Source organism: Protopterus annectens, chromosome 9.part0 (assembly GCF_019279795.1).
Source record: "Protopterus annectens isolate FY-2018-M chromosome 9.part0, PAN1.0, whole genome shotgun sequence".
In the NCBI taxonomy this organism is placed as follows: domain Eukaryota; kingdom Metazoa; phylum Chordata; order Ceratodontiformes; family Protopteridae; genus Protopterus; species Protopterus annectens.
This window is the reverse complement of record NC_056743.1, coordinates 213,624,820-213,643,912: the sequence shown is the minus strand read 5'-3', so window position 1 is coordinate 213,643,912 and position 19,093 is coordinate 213,624,820. Positions and strand designations below refer to the sequence as shown.

Here is a 19,093-nt window from a genome sequence, read left to right as displayed (position 1 = left end):
ATGTGGCAATCTCGTATTTAGTACATATTCATATCTTTGAACTTTCCATGTCAGTCAGACATTTGAGGACTGCAAATGTGATGTTCAGAATTTGTAAAGAAACCCTTTGTTTGGTGGGCTTGTTTAGGTTTCATTATATATAAAAAATGCACGTGATATATGTATATATGGGATTAAGTGAAATAAGTGAATGACCAAAATGTCAGTGTGCTAAACATTGACAAAGTTGAAAATGTGAATGTCAACACACAAATATTCATGCACAGAGAAACAGTCTCAGCACATACAAAATTTCACCAAAAAACAACAAAAAGCATATTCCCACATGACCAGGATTATTAGCTTTGTCTGACAAATCTGTTGTAACACAAAACATGGTTCAAGTGATAACAAGGCATCACTAATCTCTTCTTTTAAATTTCTTATCTTGATTTTAACCGCTGGCTACTGCAAGACACCAGGAGGAATACAATGGCAGCTGATTTCTGGAGAGATTTCTCCAGCACTTTAAATATGCTCCTGCTTTGGATGACAACATTATATAAATACATGCTGCAGTTCTCGCTCTGTTTCTAATAGATCATAAGTAATGTCTGGTGGGCTGCTGCCTCTCAGAAAGAAGCATGCCATTATACAGATATTCAATTTTCACTTGCCAAGGAAGTTCCCATTATGACTCTGACCTGTTCATAGAGCCTGGTCAGTGGTACAGCAGGATCAACCTGTAATGTGACTGAGATGGCCAGCAACTAAAGGTTAAAAACAAAAGTCTACACGTGAGTTTCTGATCTAGCTATTGTTACAGCCTTATACTGCTGCATACAATAGTACAGCATGCCTGTAAAATGCCAGCTCCGTTTTGTTTTTTCAGCAGATTACAGTTAAACATTTTCAGATTCACTCAAGAATTATTTGCTCACCTTTGTAGTAAAACAAGCAGTAATCGGCAAGAACAAACCATCGCCTCTTCCATAACCTCATTCCAGAACTGTCCTGTAAGTGTAAAAGTGTAAAAGAAATGCTTACTTACTGAATAATGCTAATTCTAATACATTACACATGGTGTTTCAGAAAAGAGTTACAGTGATGCAGTTTTGCATATTATGCATACCTCGAAAAGTGGATATTTCCAACAAACAAAATAATCCTAGATTCGAGTAACTGACTAGTACTTTAATGGGATTTCTCTATAGAATACATACTGCAAGGCTGTGGTTGGTCTGTGAAATTTATACATGTGCAAAGTGAACACATGGCTCTAAAACAATTCAATACATAATATATTTTAAACACTATTGGCATCAGTCATACTGCCTTCATGTCATACATCAAAGATATGACTTATAAAAAAGTCAGAAGGCAAACTGAAGACAAAAAAACTTGAAACCATGACAAAGGTCACAAGCTCAGTACAGAAAATGCATACTTTTATTACAAAATAAGCACAGGATAAGCTCTTTCATCTAAACAGACTTCATTAGATGAAGTTTCAGTAATTAACCAGTTTAAACACCAATAAATGCAATCTGGTCTGCTTCTACATTTTGAACTTTCACAAGTTCGAATTTCTTATGGTCAAGACCATAAGATCAAACTTGTGAACATTCAAAATTTAAATAAAAAATAAAAACCAAAAAAAAATTTAATTTTTTGCAGTGTGCACCCCTGCACCCCCCAGCCTCCCTGCTGATTAAATATACCAACTCCGAGATCACACTACAGCGAGTAAAATGGTAAAGATACCATACCGCACTGTACCACTATCTTTATTTAAATGGTTTGAACTTTCACAAGTTTGATCTTATGCTCTCGACCATAAGAAATCTGAACTTGTGAGAGTTTGAAATTTAGAAGTAGACCCATGCAATCAAATGACTGAGAACCCCATTCCCTTATAAACATAACTGCAATCAAATAAACAGTGGATCTTCAGTTTAAAATTTTAAAAATATGCATAAACAAACATACTCCTATTATTTGCAACAAAAAAAACAATGTTATAAACAGAACAATTATTAAATCACTAAAACAAAATACCAGTGTCTTACATTATGTAAAAAAATTGCAAGAGAATAAAGTTTTCTATTCATCACTAAAAAGAGTATTACAAACCAATCATCAAGCTAAAAGCCTTCATTTTCAATAGACTAGAAATGGAGGTGTGTTCATTAATCCCTGGCCAGTTATAGGCATTACACTTCAATTGCCAATGCAGTTCTTGCCTTTCCAGTATTAGTTGCCAGGGACCACCCCTGTTACTTCTAAATAAAAATAATATATGAATAATGTAGTTCCATCCTGGACTTCATATCACAGCATCAGATGCCTTTGCAATGGATACAGTATACCATAAACTTGGCAGTATAACGGTAGTCTCTGGTAAACATTTTTGACTGGGACAGTGTAAAAGAACAATACTTACCCCACTGCGAGTAAAGTACATGAATACTCAAGCCTAGCTTCCCTCTGCCTTTTCCAAAGATTGCAAAATGCACTGCTGCATGTATAAGGCAACCCTTTCCCTTCCCCTAACCCAGAGATCAAGTAATCAGTGCTCACATTCCTTACAAATACTTATATAATACTCACTCTCTGGGGATATCCCCTCCCACCTTCTGTATACTTCAGTGTACCTAAGGTGGAAGGGGGTATCCCACCTTCCATGTTAACAGCCAAGGGACACCTCTATCCTGTAAAGCAAAGTGTGCTAAGCACTGTCATGGACTATCTCCCTCCAACCTGCTGTAGTGCAAAGTATGGTGTCCTTTGTCCCATAGCTTGCCCCTCTTCCCATATACTAAAACATGCATTATTCACTGGCTGCCCTACAGTTCACTCCTTTCTCATGCTGCCATCACTGCTACCATGACTTGCTCTGGTAAATCATGCTTAAATGTTGAAATGTAGACCGACTCATGAATATAGGTTGACAGGTATATGCCAGGCTAATATCATCAGGGCCCTGTGCACCCCAACCTAATTGAGTCCCTATGTATTACAGGTGTTTATTATTCACAAGTATGTTAGTTTGAAAGTTTCTTGATGTTGTGTGGAGGGTATGTTAGTTTGGGCATTATTGTCTGTCTCTATCAGACACATGGGGAGTCAGACTCAGGGTGAATTTCTTTTCATATGTCTGTTGCATATGTCTGGTCAGGTACATGCCAAAGGGGGAATTATTCTCAATGAAGTGTCTGATAAGGGCTGAATAAAGTGTCAGTATGACTTACTCATACCTGGATGCCATGCCCTTATTTATAAGTTGTGAAATACAGTTTGATTTTCTTACTAATGTGGCTACATGTTGATCAAAAGCTAGGCTACTGTCTTCATCTATTCCTAGGGGATTAGTGTCTTCATCTATTCTCTTAGGGGTGTCTTTATCAATGGAGTAATTCGGCTAGGTGGCAGTTTTCCCAAAAGGCACTATAATGCATTTCTTGGCACTGAATTTTAATCCATGATATTGGCACCACTCATCTGCCTGTGTTAGCCTCTCTTAGAAGATCTTTGTGTCATGGGAGAATTCTAGGATAACTCCTAACTTGCAGCCATGCATGAACTTGATTAGTCAATGGCCATTGACATTAGCCTTTACCTCCATAAAGTAGATGCCAAATAGGACAGGTCCCAGCACACAGCCCAGAGCATTGCTATCTAGTCTCTCAGTGGCAGTGATCCCACCAACTTCCTGGATCCTGTCTGTGAGCTAGCTGACAATCCAGTGAATTATGCAGGGGTTTATGCCCAATTTGGTGAGTTTGTTAACTATACTGTAGTGGGGTACCATATCTAACATTTTAGCCAGGTCAAGGTAGGTGATATAAACCATCTTCCCATCATCCATTGCCTTGTTGAGCTTCTCAAAGAACTCCACCAGATTTAGTAGGCATGACCTTCCCTTGCCAAACCCAAACTAAGTTGAGGCCAGTGTCTGAATGTTGCCTATGGTTTTGTTGATCATCTCCACGGTAATTAATTTCATGGCTTTGCATGTTAGACTAGCCAGACTAACAGGTTAGTAGCTTTCAGGGTCAGTTGATGGTCCACCCTTGTGAAGTGGGATAAATGTTGCAGTCCTCAAGTCTCATAGTAAAAAATCTTGTTTTGAGGCTATAGTTGAAATGACTCAAGTGGTCCTGATAGGTCATGTTTCAAGCTACTTAAGAGACATCCTGGGATATTGTTGGGTCTCCCTGAGGCTGTATTTTTGGCCTTAGTGAGCACTGTCAGGACCTGCTCTCTGTTAATAATTGGGGGGTATGCTAGCAGGTATCTCATGGGGGACCTGGGGGTGAAGTTTGAGATGACTTTTTCAGCCAGCAAATTCGCTATGTCTCTCTTTTCAGTCAAGGTGTCATCCCTAACCACCAATTAGACACACTGATGTGTGCTGCCTTTGAAGTTTCGGACATAGCTGTAAAAGGACTTCTGGCTGTCTTTAGCCTGTGAGGCTATCTTGACCTCGTAACTGGCCTTGTTGGACTTAATTAGCCCTCTTAGTTTTCTGTTTACTTTAATTAGAGAGCTCCTATCATTATGGGAGCTGCTCTTCTTGATTTTAGCCATGACTTTTTCCTTTTGTTATATACTCTATTAAGGTTAGGATTTCACCACTGAGGTTTATTTTTATGTTATTTTTCTTTTGGGCGTACTTCTAGGAGGTACAACAGGCTCTCCTCTAGTAGGTACAACAAGCTCAATACATCTATTTACATGGTCGTACAGGATCTCTGTGAACAATTCCACATAGGTTGCTGTGAACTCAGGGTTGAGAGGGGCATTGAAGATTGACAAACTTTCACTTAATAGGTTGTAGTTTACTTTGTAATGATTCTTAACTGTTACAGGTTTTCTGGGGTTACTGAGCTGATTTTTATTTAGAAGGTGACAGCCTTGTGATCTGACCTCACCAGTGAAGGCATGATTGGGAGGGAGGTGTAGTGATCTCCCTTATTGGTGAGTACCAGGTGTGCCCACTATCTGGTCATGGGTATTTGTGTTAATAAAATTCAAGAATCTTTATGCCTGTGTGTATGACACAGTATATGTTTTCCAGTCTATAGATGGGTAATTAAAGTCTCTCATGTATAGGGTATTTGGTTTAATGGTGAGTGTCTCCAATAGATCTAGGTATGAGCTATGGGATTCTAGGGACAGGGGGTGATTTACAGCTTGCTAGGATATGGTATGGGACTTTGTCTATGGTAATTCACACGTGAACAAATTCCAGGATATCGTCCTGTTTAACCAACTTAGAGTTATATAGACTGAATCTCCTCCACCTCCTAATGTCCCTGTCTGCACAGCTGATGGTCTAAATGTCAGGAAGGGACTGAAGCCTTGCACTGCCAGAGTACTTTCTGCAGATTTAAACCATATATCGGTAATGGCACAGATGTCTATATTCTCCATGGTGAGGAGAGCTTATGGGATGTGGAGGTTCTTGTTTAGGCTCCTAGCATTGAGCAGTAATGCTTGCTGGATTCTTTGTGTTTTATTTACTATGTTGGTAGGTTTCCCAATTTGGCATTGCCTAAAAAAGGCTGTAAAGGGGCAGAAAAAGTTTTAGCCAATATTCAGAAGCCTAGGGGAGACAGGTACAGACCATCCTTTGCTAATCAATGATGTTCATTAACCAAAGACACACAACCATGATGTCTGTTCCAGAGAGGAGGGTGCCCCCACAAACCATACATGCAGGGAGAAATTCACTGAACTCTCCCCTTAAATATAATTGATTTACAATTTAGAGGTCATTGTATCTTTGCTGAAGGTATGCAGTGACTTGATAGAATAAGCAGCTTGCACAATTACACAGAAGTTTTACAAATGTCTATGGATTTCACAAAAGTATACACATACTGAGTAGCACAAGCATTTGTCAGATTCAAAAAAGACAATCTGAGATAGAGAGACAACAAAGATACACTAAAGCATTCAAGGAAACATGGAAAATACAAAGATGAGAAGGAGAAAACAAAACTGGATATGCATAATTAGACAGCAAAATGTAAGGGACAGAGTAGAAAAGAATGCAGCCATCAGAACTTGTGGCTGCGCAGTGTATCCTGGAAATGCTGCAGCAAAATACTCTTAATGACAAGGATAGCAGTCTGTAAAAGAAAGTAATTTTCTTAAACAAAAGACATGTTTAAACATTCTAGTTTAAATCTGCCACAAGGAGCTCTAACCACAGGTTCCAAAGGATTACTAATTATCCACTCACTTATATTATTTGCACTCAACCAAATTAGTCCAGCTAGGCCAATTACTTTTTTACTGAGGAGTCACACAGTGACATTCATACTGAGTAGCGGATATTTGGACAGGGCTCCATGGAACTTGCCCTACTCTTTTTGATAAGAGCTCCATCATGAGACACACTGATATCCCTCTCACCAGGCTGAGTAAGAAGAATGTCACAGTCAGTTGCTTATCAGAGGGTAGGATCCACCACATTATGCACGCACTTAGGTCATTGGCCCACATATACCAGTATGACTCATAGTCCATGTGGGTGTAAATGACCTGAAACATACCTTCACAGACTATATGAAGAGAGAGATCATGGAGCTCTCAGAATATGTGTCCCAGGCTGGTAAGAGCCTAGCACTGAGTAGCATTCTACCTTCTCCAAGAATGATGCCACAACAAGAATAGAAGATGACTGACTTTAATAACTGGCTTAGTTTCTGGTGTCATTCTAAGGGGGTGCAATATCTGTCAGCATGGAAGGATACTCTCAACAGACCTCTCTGCTTTGCCAGGGATGGTCTACACCTCTCCCCTCTAGGCTTTCAAATATTAGTTAAAACAATGTCCTCCCCTATAGTGCCTTTTTTAGGAAATGCCAAAACTGAAAGTACTTCCGACACAGCAAAACAAAAGAAAATCTAAAGGTATTACTGCTCAATGTTATGAGTCTAAACAAAAAAACTCCACTCCCTAGAAGCTCTCTTCACCCTAGAAAATGCTGGCATCTGTGCGGTCACTGAGAAGTGGTTTTAAAGCTGAGGAGAGTACACGGACAGTGCAAGGTTATAATGCCTTACACACATTTAGACCAGCTACTACACAGACAGGGACTAAAGGTGGAGGTGTCTCAATTTACTTCAAAACTAAATATACTTAAAGCTTGGTCAAACAGGACAATGCACTTGAGCTGCTCCATGTTCAAATCACCATAGGAAAAATCCCATACCACTTCACTGCAAGCTATAAGCCCCACTCTATGTCCCAGGAAACCCATACCATGTATTTAAATGTCTTGGAAACACTCACCATCCAACCCAATACCATGTTCATGTGTGACTTTAATTACCACACTATTAAATGGGAATCCTACACAACACCAAACATACAGGCACAGAGATTCCTGGATTTTGTAAACAGACTTCCTGAACCAGATTGTCAATACACCAACCAGGAGTGCAACCATACTGGATCTGATCCTCACTAATACGGGAGAGTGCTGCATACCCCCTAGGGTAATGTCTTCCCTGGTAAGGTCAGACCACAAAATGGTCTCCTTTGAAGTAAAAAATAAAACCTGGACCCACAGCTAACCCTGGAATATTCAGGAACTACTCTAAGGCTAACTTCCTGTTATTAAGTGAGAACCTGGCAAAATTTCAAGAGCCCATAAACCTTAAGAACACTACTGCCGATGCAGAACTGTTCACAGAAACCCTATAAAAGCATGTTAATAGCTGTACAGAGAGAGCTGTACCCACCAGGAAGAAGTACAGAGCTAACTCAAAAAACAAGCCACCTTGGTAGAATCAAAAAAAGTAGGCTGTGTAAGAGAAGGAAGAAAATCATGGCAAAAATTAGGAGGTGCAGCAGCCAGCAGGATAAAAGTGCTCTCATCAAACTAAGCAAATAACTCAGAGGACAAGTAAAGTCTACCAAAGCCAATTTTGAGGTAAATTTGGCCTCTCAGGCCAAGGAAAGCCTCAAAGGCAATACACAATTGTATGCAGAGCTCATTGTAAATGGAGCCACCTATACTGAGCCAGGAGATATAGCAAACCTACTGGCCAACAAATTCAGCTCCACCTTTACCCCTTTCTCCCCCTCAACCTTCCCTCAGGTAATATCATCAAATATAATTATCACTGCTATCACAAGGGAACAGGTCCCTAATGCTCTCTCTAAGGCCAAGAACACTGCATCAATGGGTCCAAACAATATCCCAGGATGCCTTCTAAATAACATGAAAAATTATCTATCAGGCCCTCTGGAATAGCTATTTACTGTAGCCTCCAAACAGACTTCATGCCTCATAAATGGAGAACAGCAACAGTCATCTCTCTGCACAGAGATGGGCCATCTACAGACCTTGGAAACTACAGACCCATAAGTCTCACTGGTCTTATATACACACCATGGAAAGAATTATTATGGAAATGATCAATAATGATATAGTAAACCTCCAGACACTGGACCTAACTCAGTTTGGTTCCATCAAGGGCAGATCACGCCTATTCAACCAGGTGGATTTCTTTGAGAAGGTCAACAAAGCAATGGATGAGGGCACTGCCTACCTTGACCTGTCCAAGGCATTTGACACAGTACCCCACTCAGGCATTGTCGACAAACTTAAGAGGTTAGGTACAAACCCATATGTCACCCAGTGGATAGCCAACTGGCTCACAGACAGGACCCAAGAAGTTAGAATTGGGGAGTCCACTTCTACAAAGAGGCCAGTCATAAGTGGAGACCCTCACGGATGCTGACTAAATTTGCAGATGATCGCAAATTAGGAGCTGTCATTGAATCCAACCCTGACACAAATGGTCTCAAGAAGAGCTGACAGACAAACAACTGGTGTCACAGCCATGGACTAATAGACAGCAATCTAGCCTTTGACAATCACATGTCTACAGTAGTGAGGAACCATCGCATGTCTACAGTAGTGAGGAAATCATTCTGTGTTGCTCACCTAATAAACAAAGGTATGACTTCTACATCCAATGAAGTCATTGTTCAACTGTATTCAGCATTCATCAGCCCTATCATTGAGTACAATGCCCCCCTTTGGTATGCACCTAACCAGGCATATATAACAACTGGAATGTCCACAGAGGTTCCTCACTAAAAGAATACAAGGAGTAAGTAAAATGTCCTATGCAGACTGCCTCAAGGCCCTATCCTTCTACTCTATCTCCTACAGGCTGTTGAGGGGAGATCTATGCCTGGGATACAGGGCATTGTCAGATCCCACTCTGATGGACCTCCTGCATATCCACAAAACAAACAGCACCAGAATTACCCAAAATAAAGACTTAAACCTTGCCTGTGATGCAAATAGGACCTGCTGGACAGACAGGTGTGTATCCCACAGACTACCCCATCTCTGGAACAGGCTCCCCATTAATGTGAAGCAGAGATCCTCCCTAATCCAATTCAAGTGCAACTTGGACAATTGGATGGGAAACCAGAAATTTATCCCTGGTTTAGCACCTATGTCTCTAATGAACACAGGTAACCTGTAAATGGTTCATCTCCCAGGCCCATGCTTACACTTATCAAGGGTAGCAGAACTTGTCAGAGATTTCGGATGCAAGTTTAGGCTTAAAAAGGCCCTTGTGGTCATTAGCCTAGTAAACACCTATGAACCTATGCTGTGTTATTCCTTACATCCATGTGCGTGACCAGTTCAAGAGTGAAAAACACCTGTTGTCCTGCACTGCAGTGTCACAACTAGGAAAATAACCCGGTGTGGTAATAGAAACTACACACTTCAGATTTTCCAGCACCAAAGGCGACTCTGCTATCTGTTGAGCTACTGAGACTGTACCACTGGTACAGTGCCAGCTTAATGAAAGGGCTACTAAAAGTGGTAATTAGCAAAGAAAAGTGCTAACTGCTAGCAATTGAACCACAGGTGTCAGTTACTCATTATGTACCCTGGGTAGAGACCCAAATTACTGACGTTGCTATCACAAGTAGAAATAAGCAACTGCAAGGGTTAACTGCTAAATGTTTAACTATGTATGAAGAAATACTGATGTGTATAGAGTTAACCAAACAGACTGTGATCTTTACCAAAATAACATTTAGTATGCACCCTTAGCCAAGGCATATACAATGGCTTCATTAAACAAGTAAAAGTGTGCACTGAGATAGGGCATTATACCCCAGGGTAGAAGGAACGTTTTATTTCAAGGAACTTTTTGGTAATTTTTTTAAACACAGCAATAACCCCTTGTACAGAACTAAAACAGTGAAAGTTAATTCCTTATTGTTCACACATTAAAAGTAGTGTGATGAATAAGGCAAATGCTCTGCTACCAGTCTGATGTCTTAGTTCCACCATGCCTAATACAAATACTTGGCACTGCATTACAGAAAAAAACTTTTCCAGAACATAAATACCTGCAGCACCCAAGTATCCTTGCTACAAAACATACCACATGACACGTTTGAGGGCTCTGAGCTCAATTATATTATCATTTAATACTTCTAAGCATACGAACTGCTGCTCAGAGTTCACAAGTAGATGAAGGAAGCTAAGTGGTTGGGAAAAGTGAATGAAAACAGAGGATCCTCAGTGAGTGGTTAAGAATAGGATATACAGTTAGGAAGGGGAAGATGGGATAGGCTACAGCTAGATAAAGTGGAGCTGTGGAGATGTATGTAAGGATAGAAATTAGCTAGGTAAGGGTGCAGACAGTGAGTGGAAAGGGAACGAAATAAACCGTGTGTGAAGCTCTCATGACGCTTCACAGGGCGTAGCAATCCCATTCACTGCTCTGCTAAATAATCACAAATAAAAACACACCTTAGTGCATGTTTTTTAATGCAATTTTTTACTAGAGGTGTACTAGAGTGTCTCTGGAATGATGGACTTACTGGAGATATTTTGAGCAGACTAAATGCAAGGGGCATCTCATCAAAGCTGAGCCTCGACATAATGAAGAGAGCAACCGTGAGCACTAATGACATTATGGAAAGTAGATACACAATGTGCCCTGAAGTAGTCCATCAGCAGAAAAATGCCCTGTCTATTGTTTAAATCATTATGTTAAGCAACTCTCATCATCAGGGGATGATTGTAACAAGACCCAGAAAGATACTAAGCCATAATGCCATTCCAGTAAAGAATGACTGTGTGCAAAACAAGTCCTTTGAACTAAGAAGTCAAATAGTTTATGCAGAAGTTGGTCAAGTTGTAAGATGTTGAAAAAAGGCAAAGAAATTTGCACAGGAGCAGGATTTTCATGGGTGAAGGACTTGAACAGTCTCCAAAAATCATCACGGTATACCAGACTGGATTTTAAAAGACACTAGGTATTTAAAAAGACTACATATTGCCATAATCACTGGCTGATGAGACTCATGGTCACCAAAGAAAAAACTTGTGATGTGCTGTGAAACTAAGCAGGTCTTATTATAACTTTATTATAACATTTAGCAACCTGGCAAGGGGACAACGGTTGTTGAAACACCGATGTTTGTGGATCACAATTTCCTAGAAACTACCGTGCAGCAGTAGGGAGCAGATTTCAGGTACCACAATGTGTCAGTTGCATAAGCTAAGATACAAGTTGCATTTTCCAACAAAGTTGAAAGTGTTTTTTATTTTTTTTTCCAAACAGGAATGGACTGCTTACCATGTCTCAGTCACTGATGAACATGCAACAAGAGTTACTGCAACTGTAGTGTTATGTCTGCAACAAGTCTTTGGCAGATGAACAGGACAAAAGGAGTTAAGGTCTGGACTCTGTTGAATTAGAAGAGTGGAAAAAAGTCAGAGCAATGGGCAAGCAAGGCAGTGATTACCAGCACATTGGGAAATATACATTGCGAAGCCAGGTGTTGCTTGTCAAATTGAATGGACACTTAACTGATCAGAATTAATGCTAACAGTGGCCAGGGATAGTGTTGTAAAGGGAAGGCTACACAGTAGGTACTACATGACAAAGTGTTTCTTGACTTGACCTTTGAAATTTTGCAATTAAGTTTCCCAGGAATTAAATTATGGGCTACTGAAATAGAGTGTCTTCATAGTGGATACATGGATTGCGCCTTTTGTGCCTGACAAATGATTTTCAACTACATGACAAATAGTCATAATCATGGCCATAAAGATTTTTTTTTTTTTAACACACAGGATTTAATGGATTCTCTGTCGGACAGATGCTTAGGCTGTGCATGATACTGATGTGTCTGTGTCTTACTTTCTAATTATTCCATGACTATAGATTTCCATTCTCCAGTAGGCTTAGCAATAACTCTTGATATGTTAGGTGCTTAATAATGCAACCTATTTGTTGTTCTCTTCAAAGTTAAATATGTGTGATGACTCTTCAAATGATATAATCCCCACACCTGAAATGGACACATATGCAAAGTTGTAATTATGCTCTCGATGAAAAGATTTTTTTTTTTTTGGATACTTAAATGACTCTAAATGGGGTTGATGGTCAAGGGGCACATGATAATTATTGTGTAATGCTTTCATATTTAATAATTCTGTTATAACTATTAACCCTCATCTATCAGGAGGTTTGATAATGGTTTTCATTATGTTAATCATTTAAAATGCATCATTCATCCATGTCAAATATGGCCAATGATTTTTTAAATAGAACAGTATTTGATTAGTGGTGCACTGGGACTGTGTGCTACTACCACATTAAGACTGACTATAAGTATGACTTGAGAATCGCCACTCACATACAGTTTTGTAAAACTGTTTTTCCATGATTATTGGATTTGTGTTAGATAGGAAGCTAGTAACTATTTCGTATGAATGATAATCACTCTTAACTAACCTAAACTATAAGGGATTAACAGGATCATGCATTTTGGCATAGGTTCTTATTTAAAGAACACTATGTATGTATGTCTATTGATAGCTGTTAAGTCAAGGACACACCTTCTGACTTTCATAATATTGTAATGCATGGAGCACCCCTTGATTACACTCTGAAAATGACGAAAAGGAAGCTCATTAAGCAGATTTCTGACATATCACACTAGTTAATTAACACAACTATCTACAATTCTTTTTTTTGGACAGTCAGTAATCTTAGACATTGAAAAAGAAATTAGAAGAATGAAAGTAAACACCTTTTCTAAATTATCACTTAAGATGTAGTCACACATACATTAATAGAAAAGAAAACAAACCATATTAGCATTTTTGCTTACAAATAATACATTACAACATCTCTGTCTTTATGACAACTGTTTTTAGCTCAGCATTACATAAACTGCTCAGTTCCTGCCTTCCCTTATGCCTCGCTCCTCCTCCTGAACATTATTCTGCATGCACTGTTCCCGCAAATCCCATTTACCGCTATCCAATTTGCTCATACCCTTTTCTAAAGATCCTTCTTCCTCAGTTGGCTTAGGTTATGATTCCATTTTCAAGTAGCTGCTTTTTAGAAGCTAACAAAAATAAACTTAATAAGGTTTTACTATGTTTAGGGATTCATACTTTTAATTATTCAGAAAATGAATATTAAAGCAAAATCTGTGATATTAACTTTTTATCATTGTCTTTTTTTCTTAAGCAAAGACACTTGACAGTTAAGCCACTGTGCTTAAAAGCGGCTGCACAAAATGGTTTACTGGCTTTCAAAGCATATAAAAACACTTTGCAGTTCAATACACACATTCAGTAATATCATACAGTTTTCCGTGCTTTTTATTCTTCAGAAAATACGGACACAAAATCTGTTTTTCTATTAAGTTAATATTTTTTTCTTAAGCAAACTGAAAATTATATCTCTGCCTGTTGGACTGCGCTTCAATGTCCCCCTCACCCCTCCTGCTTTTATTCTTACCTAGCAGTACACTAAGCAGATAACATTTGCACTACAAAGAATTATGTTGTTGCCCATGAGGTTTATTTAACAGTGTGGACTGATGGTACTCTATTCTTCACAGAACTTACTGATATGCTAAACTTTCCAACATACCCTGCTCCATGTATGACTTCTTACACACACTGCCCTGCAAAACATTAACTGCCACCTAAGAAAATCAAAAGGTGCTGTGGAGCACAAGAGCCCCTGAGGTCATACCAATTAATTGGTACACTCAGGCTACTGCCGTGTGGTTCTTCTCATTTCTGAATATTACAGAACTTCATTACAGCACTGCAGTGGTGGTGCTGCGGTAGCATTGTCGCCTCACATTAAGACATTGTCCTGTTCAATTCTCAGCTAGAGCGTCTTCTGTGTGGAGACGTGCGTGAATGGGCGTACCTTCATTGAAGGTTGTGCGTCAGGGCCGGCACCTCGGCACATAAAAATCTACTACCAATCATTAGCGGACTGGAGTTCCGCTGTGGCGACCCCTAACCGGGAAAAGCCGAAAGACACAACAACAACAGAACTTCATTACAGCACAGTTGCAGTCTGTAAGAGTAAACACTCAGAGCAGCGAATTCTCTTACAGACTTGTTTTTCAGTTTGCCAACTGATTTGCATGCAAGATTATAGTACAGCAGGGTTTTAGAATTTGCCCTTACCAAGCTGTTATGCAGTCTTGGAGCTGGTATATATAATGAGTAGGGGGTACAAGGGGACTTGCCCCTGTAAAAAATTTTTTTGTTTTTGTTTTTCAATTTTTTTTTTATTTTCAAGTTTTTTTTAGATTTGATCTACAAAGACTGCTCTTTTTGCATGTGCTCAAAAGGATGTTTGCTATATAATGAGACAATCTACAGCATATAGAAAGCACCAGGAGTGCATCACATGGTTAAGCTGTACAAAGAACTTGCACTGCTTTACAATGTGCAATTATTTTTCACGAATCCTACCCACTGTTTGAGACTACTAGCGTGGATCGGCAGAGTAAATGCACATGCTCCAATATTTTATGTATAAAGAGGTGAACGTTTAGTTTCCATTGTTAAATGTATTCATAACAATGAATGTTCTTCTTTCTTGACCATTTTACTTAACATTGTTGCTGCTGTTGTCTGTTTCCTTCTTTACTAAAAGATACTGTTTATGCAAACCAAATAAGCGTGTTTTCTTTTTATCTACAGAGAAACTATTTTGATTTCATAAATTATGCAAATGCTAGAATGAAAAAGGACTGCTAAGTGTTTCTGTGACTGTGCATATGATCAACTCTGTTCTCTTCTATCGCCTTTTCTTAGCATTACATGATTCATTATTGCACACATCAGCATTAAGGTCAGGTTACAGTAAAAGGATTAAGACTATAGTAGTGAACGTCTTGTGGCCTATGTTTTATTAAGGGTCTCTCTCTCTTTTTTTTCTGCTTTGTTTTTTTGTTAAACAGTGTGTATGATAGCACCACTTAGAATTCTGGGATCGCTACTGTATGACACACATGAATATTTCAGGAGTTTTGTGAGTTAGTGATACCAATGTGATCAATTTATGCAAACATTTTTAAAGTTCTCCTGTGTCTCAGAAAATGCTTAATGCTGTGCTCTGAAACTGTTTCCTGTACGCATGTGTCTACTGAAATTATTAAATTTTGAAGTCTCTAGTTACATGCATCTAAAGGAAATTGGTGCAAAGCAACCAAAGCTTGCAGATCGATTCAGACTAGTTATGATGGATCATATGTCTATGACCTTGAAGCTCAGTTAACGACAGACAAAAATATCAAAATAATATATGCAATTCACAAGCAAAATGCAAAAACATAGTTAATTATAAGGTGATGTCTAATGTTTCAGTCTTCATTCTATGTCAGAATACATTCTTCTGGGTGTCTAAAATGCAGCTTCATAAAACAGCTCTTCTCCATATTTTTCTGGGAGGAAAAAGGAACCTCTTGATATTTTATTTATAATGTCTCATAGCAAAACAAATACTCATTTCCATTTAATTCCACAGGAAAGAGAACAGAAGATGGAAGGGGATAGAGAGTAATTCATGTCAAAAAGCCACGCACTTTAAGAAAGGAAAACAAGTAACAGTTGTACAGCTAACACAGAATGCTGGGTAATAAGGTATCTAAACAGTGGAGATGGAAAGTAGAAAAGCAGGATTTGAAAGAAAGAATTAAGAGAAAAGGAAAAAAATATAAAACAAAAACATAGTATCTCATAGGAGGTAGACTAGACAATGTGTGAGTGTCTAACATAGTTACAAACAAGTAAAATTAAATTCCAAAGGAAACACAATGTGATAACACTGTTAACCCAAAGAATTTGGCGAGCAAGTGGATAAAGCTAGAGGGCGCAAGAACAAGGGAAAAGACAAGGGACGGGGGGGGGGGGATAAGCAGCTACGAATGAGTGAATATGATGCACAACAATGTGAAAACAGGCATGGTCTTAACACTATAGAAATGAAGAAGCCATAGAAGAATTGAAAAGCCATTGTGACAGATGACATGACAGACAATATGCAGAACAAGTTAAAGAGAATGTTTGGCATGAACCGGGGGCCCTAGATCACAAGTGTGATCCCTGATTCTGTGAGTCCTGATACTTCAAAAAAATAAAATGTGTTTCAAATAAAAAACAGCAAATTCTGAAACTCGTCATAATATCATTAAAGAATGGGGTGGGGGGGTCTGCCCCAACACTCTCCTGCCTACTTACACATACCAAGTCAATGAATGCTGTGCTTTGAAGTAAGGGGAATTCTCCTAGCTACCATTGCCTCAGACTTTCTTATGTACATTGCACCATATTATATGTTTGTTCTGTTATCCCACTGATAGCAGTTATGGCCATCAAAATTTAAAAGCACCCACAACATGGAAGATCCAGAGGACAGTAAAGCAAACTGCACTAATGACATCCAAAACTGTGAGCAGCATCTTCTGCAGAGGAAAAGAAAACCTACAGTATAGGAGCCTGCAGCTTACACTGCACTATTTGGCCTGTAGGGGGAAGAGATGAGTATTACTGAGAAACAACCTTACTTTAACAGTTCATCAAGTAGAACAACATATAATTTTCATTTCTCAATCTGCTAATTTTCCACAAAGCTATGTTTTTCCTTTCAACTTCACTGACAATACAGCTGTCATTTATTCTAACACATGTATCTCTTGACTGACAGATTAACTAAATGACTGGTTCATATGACAGAACAGTGAACTTTTGATTTTTACAACCTATTTGAAAATTTACAACTATGATGCAAGACAGTACTTTTGTGCTGCTGTCAAACACTGTATTACAGCACGTGAGCCCCGTATTTTCAAATCGTCCTTTTCAGTGTCGTGCTCTTACCATAAGTGCCTATGTTCTGATGAGGATACGAGTGCTGCTGTGGTTCACCTTGTTAAGGAATTAAGAATATACTGCAAGTGGACTGAGCTGATGGGTCAAACCCTCACCAAGGTTTCATATTTTGTATGGCAGTTAGTGCACTGGATTAAGGCTGTAGTTCCTGTGGTGCAGGGTTTGATTCCCTCAGCCCTCATTTACCAACTGTGTGATCCTGAGTAAGTTACTTAACCAGCTGGGAATGTGGGTGAGACCCCTCAATGGTCTTCTGAACTGCAAGCCTAGTAACCACCTATGAAGCTATACGAACATTTCTTATGCTACGTTTGAGAACTAAGTGAGGTGATAACTGTCCTGAGTACCTAGCACTGTACCTTCTCAAGATAAACTGTGAACTCACTGCAGGGAAAGAACAAGATCCAGGACAAAACACTACCTTTCACAGCAGTATATGACAGCTTTTTCATGAGACGTTTCCTAAAGATGGATCCTGGATGTGACAGAATGTGAATTTATACATATATTTTAACTTGGCAAATGTCTTCCCAACAAATTGCAAATAGTAAACAAAAGAACACGTACCACGATGGTGGTGCTGCAGTAGCGTTGTCGCCTCACAGTAAGACGCTGACAGGTTCGACTCTCAGCTAGAGCGTCTTCTGCGTGGAGACATGCGTGAATGGGCGTACCTTCGTTGAAGGTTGTGCATTAGGGCTGGCAACTCAGCACGTAAAAATCAACTGCCAATCATTAGCGGACCGGAGTTCCGCTGTGGTGACCCCTAACTGTGAAAATCCGAAAGACACAACAACAACAACAACAACAACATAAATTAGCCTTGTGAGTGAGCTGTACTATTTTCAGTCTCATTCAGCAGAAATCTTAACAGAACAGCAAAGTACTGCAGGCTCCTGTTCTTAAGACATGCTAGAGTAATTCTCCATGGCAACGACCGCAAAACATTACCTTTCAATCTACATGATTTCTGTTATATGCACATAAAAGTTTTGCAATATTTCATCTTTTCTGATATAATGCAAAATCATTACTTGCTCTCATTGGTTAAACACAATCTTTAATTGATGTCCCTATACAAATAACAGTGTCATTTTATTAGAAGCCCCAAACAGTGAGTTTTGTAATGTTTTGGACACATATCTGCATAATATGTACCTGTAACATCAGGTGTAGTAATGCACAGTTGTTACTCTGGAGGTATGTGTCTCAAAGTCTGTTAAGTATCCAAGCAGCCGTTAAGACCAGCAGCCAAGCAACAGAATTTAATATCAGGTAGTGCACATCAAATACAGTCAACAAAGAGAACTAACACAATGAAAGTATAGCAGAGGTACTGCACAGACAAAGCAGGCAAAATAAAGGAAGCAGAACATATGCACAGTGTACTACACAAACCATCACTATCACAAGAAAAGCCAAATACTCATTTACAGAGGTATCAAGTTTCTTCAGAATAAATATGTATAACTTTCCAGTATCCTGCTGCATATCAACTGTCATGTAAATCATCCATGACCAAGATACCCATGCATTCAGTGTGCTTGCACCACTGAAAGATGCTCTGGGGAAAAGAACATGTGTGACGCCATGTCCCTCCACAAAATGCAATACACATGACCTGTATAGCATATAATGCAGATGAATGTTGTTTCCCCCAAGTGATGCAAGGTGCAGGCATATGATAATATGTAACACAACTTCTCAGCACAGTGAGCTGCACTGTTGCCAGATAATCCCCTTGTGAGGAGTAGTCGACAATACCTGTAAAGGTACCTCACACCTGCCCACTGAATCACTTTCCTGGTTTGGGTATGACAGGATGCATATATTTTACATGTGTGCAACAGTTACCTGTGTCTAAAGAAAAGTAAATAGAAGGACAACAGT

General features: G+C 39.2%; 1 protein-coding gene across 10 annotated transcripts in view; it reads right to left on the bottom strand.

Moving 5' to 3' along the window:
• Positions 1–19,093, bottom strand: part of PLEKHA7 (pleckstrin homology domain containing A7) — a 2,079,953-nt gene that overhangs the window by 767,169 nt on the left and 1,293,691 nt on the right. For all 10 annotated transcript variants that reach the window (XM_044082761.1, XM_044082762.1, XM_044082767.1 and 7 more), the window contains exon 5: positions 921–993. In XM_044082761.1, the coding sequence (XP_043938696.1) occupies positions 921–993 (73 nt within the window). The remainder of the gene's footprint in view (positions 1–920; positions 994–19,093) is intronic.